This window comes from Canis lupus, chromosome 24 (assembly GCF_011100685.1).
Source record: "Canis lupus familiaris isolate Mischka breed German Shepherd chromosome 24, alternate assembly UU_Cfam_GSD_1.0, whole genome shotgun sequence".
Taxonomy (NCBI): domain Eukaryota; kingdom Metazoa; phylum Chordata; class Mammalia; order Carnivora; family Canidae; genus Canis; species Canis lupus.
Window position 1 is genome coordinate 19,953,024 of NC_049245.1, and position 11,330 is coordinate 19,964,353.

At 41.5% G+C, this 11,330-nt stretch overlaps 1 protein-coding gene across 4 annotated transcripts; it reads left to right on the forward strand.

Moving 5' to 3' along the window:
• The first annotated feature begins 2,492 nt into the window (after positions 1–2,492).
• On the forward strand, positions 2,493–10,339 carry LOC609513 (signal-regulatory protein delta-like). 4 transcript variants are annotated; one of them, XM_038571822.1, is made up of 5 exons: positions 2,493–2,748; positions 3,253–3,413; positions 7,005–7,352; positions 9,201–9,551; positions 9,933–10,339. In XM_038571822.1, the coding sequence occupies exons 2-5, from the start codon at positions 3,341–3,343 to the stop codon at positions 10,016–10,018; spliced, it is 858 nt and encodes a 285-aa protein (XP_038427750.1). In that variant the 5' UTR covers positions 2,493–2,748; positions 3,253–3,340; the 3' UTR covers positions 10,019–10,339. The 4 variants fall into 4 exon arrangements, with proteins under 4 accessions (XP_038427750.1, XP_038427754.1, XP_038427752.1 ...); XM_038571826.1 differs by having other exon boundaries at positions 9,201–9,538; XM_038571824.1 differs by having other exon boundaries at positions 9,201–9,524.
• The last annotated feature ends 991 nt before the right edge of the window (positions 10,340–11,330 follow it).

Here is an 11,330-nt window from a genome sequence, read left to right on the forward strand (position 1 = left end):
AAAACAGCACTTTTTCTCTTCCTCCCCAAACCCATCACCCCAGTCTGCTTATGAGAAGAGCATCTGACAAATTGAAAAGAGAAACATTCTGTGAGTAGCACTCCTCAAAACTGACAGGCCATCAGCCACAAGGAAAGTCAGAGAAGTTGTCACAGCTGAGAGGAGCCTAAAGGGACATGACAAGTAAATATAATGTGGTACGGAATTCTGGAAGACAAAGGGACATGCAGGTAAAAACTAAGGAAATGTTTTCTAGATTGAATGTTTGTGTCTCTCCCAAGTTCACATGTTAAAATCTAATCACTAGTGTAATGGGATTTGGAGGTGGGATCATCGATGGGTAATGAGGTTGTGAGGGTTGTGAGGGTCCTCATGAAAAGAGGCCAGCTCACCCCCCACCCCATTCACCAGGTGAAAATACAAGTAGTTGGCAGTCTGCAACCACAAAGAGGATTCTCTTCACAACCCAACTATCCTGGCATGCTGATCTCAGACTTCCAGCCTCCAGGACTGTGAGAAATAAGTTCCTGTTCAAGGCATCCAGTTTGTGATGTTTGTTATAGCAGCCAAAACTACAACAAAATCTCAATAAACCATGCCCTTTGGTTAATAATAATGTACCAATATTGGTACAATAAAATAATTACCACAGATGCACCAAATTAATGTAAGATGCTAATAAGAGGAGAAATTGTGTGCAGCTGTATATTGGAACTCAGTACTATTGTCACAATTTTTTTCTAAATGTAAAACTGTTCCAAAAAATTAAGTATATTTTTTAAAATGTCAACATTTTGTCATCAGCTGGATCTCTGCCTCTTACACCCCCTTCGGGGACAATGCAAAGACGTATGTGGTGACGAGACATTTGTGTTTCTATACTGAGGTTTCATCTCACTTCACAAGTCTGAGGTTCCCTTCTCCTCCTTCCTCTGTCCCCTGACAGAGCTCACTCCAGAGCACTCAGAGATCCCAGAAGAAACTGTTTCTCAGTCCCTCATGATATTCATCCTTAATGTTTCCAACTAGTAAAGCGCAAGTTGGTTAGACCAAGTGAGGCGAGAGAACTCTGGGCTCCTGGGTGCAGTGGGATAGCTTTATTTACTTATTTAAATTTTGTTAGTTAAATAAATAAATAAATAAATAAATAAATAAATAAATAAAATTTTGTTAGTTAACATACAGTGCAATATTAGTTTCTGGAGTAGAATTCAGTGATACTGGGGGCAGTTAATCCCTGTCATGTGCCCAAGGAACTGAGGTAGAAGGGGCTCTGCAGAGTGGATGCTGTGATGAACCAGGCTTCAGGAGATGGCCCTCAGCTGTCAGCCCTCTTTGGGATGGCCTCCTGAAAAGAGCCACTATGCCCAAGGTTATGTCTGGGAACTTGCCATATCCAGTGGCTCATCAACATGGAAACGTAAAGGAACAGCCCTCTCACCCCAGCTCAGGACAACTTTAAAGGAACATCCTAGCACCAGAGGTCCATGGAAAATCAGCTGAAGTTTTCTTTGGGACTTCATTGTAACTCAACTTCTTCTAAACAATTCTGCTCCCCTCTACCATTGGATCCTGAAGTATTCCTTAAAAATAACCTGCTTGTTAATATTTATCTCAGCCCCTATTTCCCAGGGAACCTGATGTGGAAGAGAAGCTGTGGTGGGTACCAGAAAAGATTGGGATCCCTTTGTCTGTGGGGGCCAAGCCAGTCATGGAAGGATGAATTGTTTACACTATCATATACCATATACCACATACCATATACAATAAATCACATACTATATGTCATACACCATATATCATCATACAGCAAACAGTCTTAATATAAGGAGCAATGAGAATCCACAGAATTCTTTATACAAAAAAAAAAAAAGGAATGCACTCAGATCTGTGTTGTAAAAGACCACTCTGGATGAAGTAGAAGGTAGATCTACAGCAGGCAAAAGATTTGAGGATAGCCTATTAAGAAGTATTAGTTATCATTCTAGCAGGAGATGACAATGAACATAGAGACATAGACTCAAGAAGTATTTAGGAGGTAAAATGAACAGGGTCTGGTACAGAGCAGACATGATTTGACAAGTGAGGGTGTAGAACATGGGCCCCTTCTCAGTTTGACCAAGTGGGTAGAGGATGTGCCACACACTGAACAGAGTATAAGGGGAGAAGAGAATGTCCGAGTTTTGAATATTTGAGCTATACAAATGAAAATTTCAAGGACAAAGGATATATAGGTCAGCCATGAAGAAGTAGACTCAGGATTGGAACCTAACTTGCATCTGGTTGCAAAGCCAGTGCTCTTGATCAGGGCACTAAAATCCCAGGCTCTGTAGAGTATTGGATCCAATGGAAGGTATGAGGTCTGCTGGAGGTAGAAGGGTAGGATGCTGGAACCTGGAGGAAAGATCCTGTCCAGCCCTCAGCAAGGGCCATGGATGGCCTTCCAGCATGGAATTCATCATTCCAGAACAATGTGATAAGATGGTGACATCACAAGAGGAGAGGAGTCTTGTCATCTCCTACAGGCAGTTTGCACTTACTGTGGACTCTCCTCTTGTTGTAACACCTCTCCTGGCCTTAACATCCTATTGATCTCTGAGAGGAGGCAGGGATCACAAGGAAGCAACAGGAAAATCACCCTAGAGTCAGTGCCTGACAGTAGACTTGTGGACATCAGAGGGTCACCAGCTGAGTGTGGACTGAGAGTCTCACCACAACCTTTGTGCTTGGGTAGAGTCTTTTGCAGAGGTGAGAAAAAAAGAAGCCGAAATTCTGGTTTCTCTCTCTTTCCAAGAGCATTTCTTATGTCCCTCCACTTCCTTCCTCCTGAGCTAGCCCCAAACTCAGCATAGACAGCAGAGGCAGCCTTCACCTTTCAAATGTATTTCTAGGTGCATTGCTTTCCATCCTGCAAAGTAGTCCCCCAGCCCCACCTTCCCTGTAGCCCCTTCTATCCTCTAAGACACAAATCATCACCATCTCCTAAGCTCCAATCTCTTTCCCACACCATATCTCTGGGCCTCTAAATTGGCAGAGATGCAGGGTGAAGAGACCTCAGATGAGAGGAGGCTCAGGAAAGAGCACAAGCCTATAAGTGTCATGCCCTCAACTATAGAAAACCAATCATTTCTAGCAGCTACTTATCAGTAGCTTGTGATCACCTTCTCTGTCCATTTGATAATCTCAAAGAAAAAGTGATAAGTCCTGCGGTCTTTCTTCTCATCACAATCCCCTTCCTCTGACCTCATGGAGGCAGGGAGTGTCTTCTCTCCTCAGAGCACAGAGTCCTGGGACCCGCTAGAACAACACTCAGACAGAGAAGGATCCAGGGGCCACCACAATGCCTGTACTTGCCTCCCAAACCTGCCCACTTCTGCCATCCCTGCTGCTGACTCTGCTGCTGAGATTCACAGGTGAGTTGTGTCTCAGATATGTGTGGTGGAGACCCGTATACTTGTTTACTTTTTCTCCTCATCTGTTTCCCTAGAATTTCCTGGGGAGGGGGGAGGTTCTCTATCACAGCCAGAATTTATAGAACTAGATTGGAATGGCTCCCAGCTCACAAAATTTCCCAATGGCCAAGTCTGTTCCAGACCCTTTTGTTTGGGAATGGACACCCCTAATGGTCAAAGGGTTGAGCACAGCACACATTAGAGCTCTCATCTCCTAACCCCTAGAAACAAAGAACCTATCTTTCAAATGTATTACCACCACACAGGTGCAGTTCTCTACAAAGAAAAACATGTTGGAGAACATGAAATTATGAAGCATGAAAAGAATCCACAATGTTTCCACCCTAAGATAGTCACTATTAAAAATTTGCAAAAGTTTGTGTGCTCATGGAATATTGGTGGGAAGTGGTCACTAGAGGTCTCTCTGGGTCAGTGATGGAAGCTGAACCCTGCAGGCTTGCTGAAACCCTGCTTGCTGAAAAAGCTGAACAAACATGTGGAATTTCTTCCCCAAGGCTATTGGTCCATCTTAGCAGAGGCTTTGAGTTCCAATTGCCAGAGTAGATGAAAGAGGAGGGGTTCAAATCAGATGAAAGAGAAAGCCAAGGCTCTTATCTGATCTAAGAAAGGAAGAAGAAACCTTGGGTGTTTTAGGAAAGAGTAAAATATATGAAACACCCAGGCCCACTGTAAAATATTAGCAAATATTTAAATGGGAATTAATACCAAGTTCATAAATCTCTTCCAGAAAATAGAAGAGGAGGAAACACTTCCCTACTTATTTTATGAGGCCATTATTATTTTGATAGCAAAACCAGATAGACTGTACATAAAAAAGAACTACAGACCAATATCCCTCATGAATCTAAATGCAAGAATCCTCAACAAAAGGTTGGCAAGTGAAATTTCACAATGTATAAAGTTATATACCATGACGAAGAAGGATTTATCCCAGGCATGCAAAGCTGTTTTAATATTTGAAAATTAATTACTGTAACCCATCACATCAACAAGTTAAAGAAGAAAAATGGCATGATCATATCAGTTGATGCAGAAAAAAAGCATTTGGCAAATCTAACACCCATTCACAATACAAACTCTTAGCAAACTAGAAATAGGGGAGAACTTCCTCAATTTCATGAAGAACATCTACAAAAATTCCTACAGCTATCATTATACTTAATGGTGAAAGACTGAATTTTTTTGTAAGATAAGGACTGAGGCAGGATGCCCCTACTCTAAACTTTTATTCAACACTGTTCTGGAACTTGTAGGAAAGAGGGACAGGAAGAAAGGAATGGAGGGGAAGGGACAGAAGGGGAAAGGAAAGGAAAGGAAAGGAAAGGAAAGGAAAGGAAAGGAAACTGAAAAGGAGAAATAAAACTTCCTTATTTGCAGATGACATGATTGTCTACATAGAAAATCCCAAAGAATCTACAAAAAAAAAAAAAAACAAACAAACAAAAAAAACAAAAAACAAAAAAAACAAGCCTTCTTAGGGTTAATAAGCACATTCAGCAAGGATACAAGATCAACACACAAAAATCAATAGTGTTTCTATATACCAAAAACACACGTGACAATTTACATCATCACCCCCCAAAAAAGAGAAATAGGTATAAATCTCATATTATGTGTAAAAGATCTATATAAAGAAAGCTAGGAAACTGATTGAAGCAATCAAAAAAGAACTGAATAGAGATACATCCCACATCATGGATGGGAAGACTCAATATTTTCAGGATATCCATTCTTCCCAACTTGATCTAAGGATTAAATACAATCCAATCAATATGAGCAAATTATTCGGTGAATATTGATTAACTGAATCTAAAGTTTATATGGAGAAGTTAAAGATCCAGAATAGCCAACTCAATGTTGGAGAAGAACAAAGTCAGAGAACTCACAACATTTGACTACAAGACTTACTAGAAAGGCACAGTAATCAAAACAGTGGCATTGGTGTGAGAAGAGACAGATCAATGCAACAGAATAGTCCAGAAATAGACCAACATAAATACGGCCAACTGATCATTAGGAATGGAGCAAATATAGTCTTTTCAACAAATGTTGCTGGAGCAATTGGACGTCTGGAAATCTATGTGCAAAAAGAAAAATTGATTCTAGACACAGACCTAACAGCCTTCATAAAAATAACTCACATATAAAACACAGAACTATAAAACGCTTACAAGATATCATAGAAGAAAATCTAGTTGACCTTTGATACGGTCATGATATGACTTTTATATATTGACTTCATATTTTTTAAAGCAGTTTTAGGGATCCCTGGGTGGCGCAGCGGTTTGGCGCCTGCCTTGGGCCCAGGGCGCGATCCTGGAGACCTAGGATCGAATCCCACGTCAGGCTCCCAGTGCATGGAGCCTGCTTCTCTCTCTGCCTGTGTCTCTGCCTCTCTCTCTCTCTCTGTGTGACTATCATAAATAAAAAATAAAAAAATTAAAAAAAAAAAAAATAAATAAATAAATAAAGCAGTTTTAGGTTCACTCCAGAATTGAGCAGAAGGTGCAGAGATTTCCCATAGGACTCCCCACCTCCACACATCACAGCTGCTGCCATTATCAATATCCTCCACCAGTGGTATATTTATTACAAATGATTAACCTACACTGATATGTCATTAACATCCAAAGTCCACAGTTCACATTATGGTTCACTCTTGGTTTTGTATAGTCTATGGGTTTGGACAAAGGTATAGTGATATCCACCTTTATAGAATTATACAGAGTAGTTTCGCTGCCCTAAAAGTCCTCTGCATTCTAAAGTCCTCTGTTTCCACCCTAACCCCTGGCAATCACTTATATATTTACCATCCCATAGTTTTGCGTTTTCCAGAATGTCATATAGTTAGCATCATGCAGTATGCAGGCTTTTCCTTTTGATTAATAATAAGCATTTAAGTTCTTTCATACCTTTGCAGGCCTTGAGAGCTCATTTCCTTTAGCACTGGATAATATTCCACAGTCTGCATGTATCACAATTTCTTTATCCATTCACCTACTGAAGGTCATCTTGGTTGCTTTCATATTTGGCAATCATAACTAAAGCTGCTATAAACTGTGAGGGGGAATCTGTTCCAGGCCTCTCTCCTAGCTTCTGGTAGCCTCAGACCACAATCTTCAGATTCTAAATGGCCTTCTTCCTGCATCTTCACATCATCTTCCTTCCCTCTGTGCATGACAGCTAGGCTAAACTGTGCCTGAACTCCTGGTCCACAGGAACTATGAAATAATATGTGTTTCCTTAAACTAAGTTTGTGATAATTTGTTATTCAGCACGTTCCCTTGTTTGTCTAGCACCTACTATGCTCCAGGCCATTCTCCTATTGTGATGCAGAAGAAAGGTACCTTTCCCCTTTCTGTACGTTGGTCGCCTTCCTCTCATCCCATATGGCAACCCAGTTTGTAATTTTCATATTTTGGCAAGAGTACATGTTGCTAAAAGAGTATGTATGTTGATGTAGAACCAGAACCTCAGAACATCTTGGGCCAAGACAAATAACATGGGAAATGATGCAAAATTTCTTTCCAGGAACTTCAGATCAAGAGTTCCAGGTGACCCAGCCTGAGAGTTCAATTTCAGTCAGAGCTGGAGAGATCTTAACACTGGGCTGCAACGTGTCTGCTCGCTCCCCAGCAGGGCCTGTCTTGTGGTTCAGGGAGAATGGGCAAGAACGACGATTAATCTACAATTTCAATGGAAGCCAATTTCCCCGAGTAACCCAAGTAGAAGACACAGAGTTCAACCAAACAGACTATTCCATCCGCATCAGTAATGTGTCACCCAAAGATGTGGGCACCTATTACTGTGTGAAGCTAACAATAGGCCATCCTGACATGTCGTATGTATCAGGTTCAGGCACCTATGTGTCTGTGAATGGTGAGTATAGTCTGACAAACTCCATCCCTTTGGTTTATAAAAATAAATTTTTTAAAATCTGAAACATGTATAAATCATCATACACACTAGATTCTGTTCCCTTTCAATCACAAACCACCTTTAAGTTAAGATTCTGCAGACGGCCCTACTGATTAACCATTCTTCAATCCTGTGCCTGATATTGAATCAAGCCATGTTGACAGGCCATGCCTTTCCCTGACAGACAACTCCACCAAACCAGTGACATATGGCAAGGGGAACCCTCACATAAAAAGACACCAAATAGACAAAATGCAACTACAGGTATGCACTTGATGATTCAAAAAGTGAGAAAAGTGAGACCTAGATGGCTGACTGGTTTTTCTAAGGTCTGGGGGACAATCCTGGCATGAAGTTATCCATTGAGTCTCTTCTAACCTATGCTCTGAGACCCAATTTTCATTCACTAACCCTTGTAGCCACATCTTATCTCACAGATTTAGGACAAAATCTTAACATGTACTCCCCTAAGCTTGATAATACCTCCTGAGCCAAAACAAAGGGATCCACAGGCTAGCAGAACCTCTACCAGCCTGCACCATTCCACTCACCCATTTCCAACTGGAATGTAATGGGCCCTGGTGGCAGGTCCCTGAGGGCCACCACAATGCAGGCAGGGACCCCGTTCCCCACACAGGAAGCCAGTGAGTGGGTGTGGTCTCCTATTATGGTTTCTGGGGAGCCAGAAGACCAGAAAGAGGGGTCTCGGATATCACTCACCCCCAGATCTTCTTTGGAAAAGCTGTCCTGGAGGGGTTGAGTCACTCTTCTGGCACTTGATCTTTCCCTGGTCTGCCCTTGTCTACCCCCAGCTCTGCTCTCCTCCTCTTTTCTGAGGACAACCAGTGCTTCCTGGTTCTTGCCACTCTCTGAATTCATTTCATCAAATACAGTGAGATCATGTGTCCATCGGTTCTTCTGGGAAAACCAGTAATGTTCTCTTCAAGCCCAGCCACATTCCATGCCACCCAATGGCCATGGGAAATTTACATATTTCCCTCAAGCTGAGAAATGAGAGTGTAGGCAGCTTACCTGCCATTCTCTCCCAGAGTTCCCTTGTTGCTCCAACCCACACCTTAGCCCATCTGTGGTTTTGACAGTTTGCCAACCTGAAAGGAGAGAGATTACCAGGACCTGACTAATATGGGGGAGTGATGCTGGTGGTAGCAAATGTTGGGGGTCAGTTGTGGGCCCTCCAAAATTGACAAGGTCCCTTGAGGTTCTACTCTTTTTTTTGTGTGGAGAAGAGGAAACTGTCTCTTCCCTCTTGACAGATAAGCAGAGGAAACATACTCTGCCTGCATGAACTTAGTAGTCCTAAATGGCTCCCGATTCTTTAGGCTTGCTGTCTCATGACTTACCCTTTCTCCACACCTCTCAGAATTAATATCTCCACAAGTTCAGTGGCTGCTCACCCTTCAGAAAAGAGATGAATGTCAATCTGAGGTTGGCAGAGGGCACTTGGACCCATCCCCAAGTGCACTGTGTGATTTGGGGCATTTAGATAGGGGAGAGACTAGTGTCTCTCTCCATGAATTCATAATCCCAGCCCTCTCCTTCCCTGTCCTCTTCTTTCCTTGGTTCAGAGCTGAGACATGGACCCGGGGAAGAAATACATCTGATCCACTGTACTGACTCCCCTCAGTCAGGTCAGGAGCTTCCACCACCTGCAGAGGCCTCTCTAAATTCAGTGTGTGTGTGCTCACACATGTCATTAAATGAAGTCCACCCATGATCTAGATCCAAGTTCTTCAGTCCTGCCTGGGTCAAAGGATGGGAAATGGGAAATGATTTTGTATTTCTTTGCAGGAACCACACATGAGATATTCCAGGTGCAACAATCTGAGATGACACAGACTGTATCAATTGGAGAGACAGTCACCTTGAGTTGCAGTGTACCAGATTCATTCCCAAAAGGACCTGTCTTATGGTTCAAGGGATCTGGGCCAAGCCGGGAATTAATCTACAATTTCAAAGAAGGTCTCTTTCCCAGAGTAAAAGAAATTGGACACATCACCAAAGCTGGCAACACAGACTTTTCCATCCGCATCAGTGATATCTCTCTTGCCGATGCCGGCACTTACTACTGCGTGAAGTTCAAAGAGGGGAAACCTGACAGAGAGTTCCAGTCAGGTCCGGGCACTGAGGTGTTTGTGACTAGTTGAGTTTGTCTCCTCCACCTCCTATCATGAGCTATCATCTCAGTTAACCAATCCTTCATTTATTGAATTACTAGATAATGCTAAATATTATTGTAGGTGCATTAAACATATGATATGTCATTCTCTCAGCAACCTGTGAGTTAAGTGTTTAACATGAGGAGAAACAGACTCAGAAAGGTCATTTGAGTAATGAGGGATATTTTGGTTGATGTCCCAATATTCTCCTAACAGCTAGACTAAACTAAGATAATTTCATGACTCCTTACTAGTGATTAGCTCAAATATGAGACTGGCTTAAGCCAATTTGTGTCCATAATGAAAAGGACAGACTTGCTGAGAAATCCGGGAAACTAATGCAATTCTCTCTCCTGTTGGCTAGGAACAAGCAATCATTTTGCCCCAGGTGATCCAGAGAGCCATCTTATGACCATGAGGGGAACCAAGTTGAGGAAAAATCTACTCTAGTGAAGTGCAAAGATGTAAAGAATGTGGGTTGACAACATTGCACGGCAATATTGTTCCTGGTTCCAACCCCACTTCTGGACCTTCAGTAATGGGAGAGAAAACATCTCCTTGTTAAGCCAGTTTGCTTAAAGTCAGCACTGTCCTAAGGGATGCCAGGTGATAAAGTTCCCACATCCACAGAGCACTGACGTACAATTTCAAATCATTTTTTTTTCTGTTCCAAAAGCCTTACTTTTTTATTTTGTCTATTTTGTTATAATCTCTGAACTCTGAGCAATATCCATCTTGAAAAATGATTAAATTGGTGATACTACAATACTACTATTTGTTGGGCATCTACTGTGTACTAAGCATCTACTTTTCCCATATTATTATATTTACCTGCATAGCAACTTGAGTATAAGAATGATTGTCCTTGTATGAATGAGGAAACTGAGACTCAAGGCGATTCAGAGATACAGATAATAGAAGAGGTAAAGGGTCTGGGCTCTCTCCAGAATGCTCTATGTATTAGTGAAGAACCTTTCTTTACAAGGGATAAGAACCCAAAATATTAGTTTAATGTGATCCTGTAGCTGAGAAGGATTCTAGGTTTCTCAAAGCATCCAATGCAGAGCTTTAGGACTAAGGGCTCAGTGCCACTGAGACTCTTATTCTTTGGAATTCTCTCATCTTTATTCATCTCTGCCTGGCTTTGTCTATCTTGCTGCACATAGATCTTTTTCATATAATGGAAGAGATTAAGTATAGAAAATGTTAATATCCATTACCTCATCTTAGAATCCCAGGGAATCATTTGAAATTTCCTTTCCTATGCCTTTCATTTACTCTTTATTACAAGGGACAGGAGGAGCTAGGTAGGGAATCCATCAACCCAATGAAATAGATGTTCAATAGACTAAAAACAACATTACGTCCATCTCAAGGTCCAATCCTTCATGTAACATAGGAGAAAGTTCAGATCCAGAGATTGGGCTTGCCTAAAATTATGCAGACAATGGATACCAGAACTCAAATCTCTTACTCCCATAATCCTGGGGTTTATGGCTTTGTCTTCTTCCTAATAGGAAGACTATAGTTAGAATTGGAGGTGTGGATATGCATGAAGATGATTTCGAGGAAAAATATTGTGAATGAGTTCAATCTCCCTGTTAAAAGCCAAAGAGTCAGAAATGTATTAGATTTACACCATTTCTACATAATAAATAAAAGGCATATATACATATAGTTTTAAAATATTGAGCTAAGTATATTTGCTATGGTTGATGTAACAAACTTTGTCACAAACTTTGGTGTTTAAAACAGGAATAGT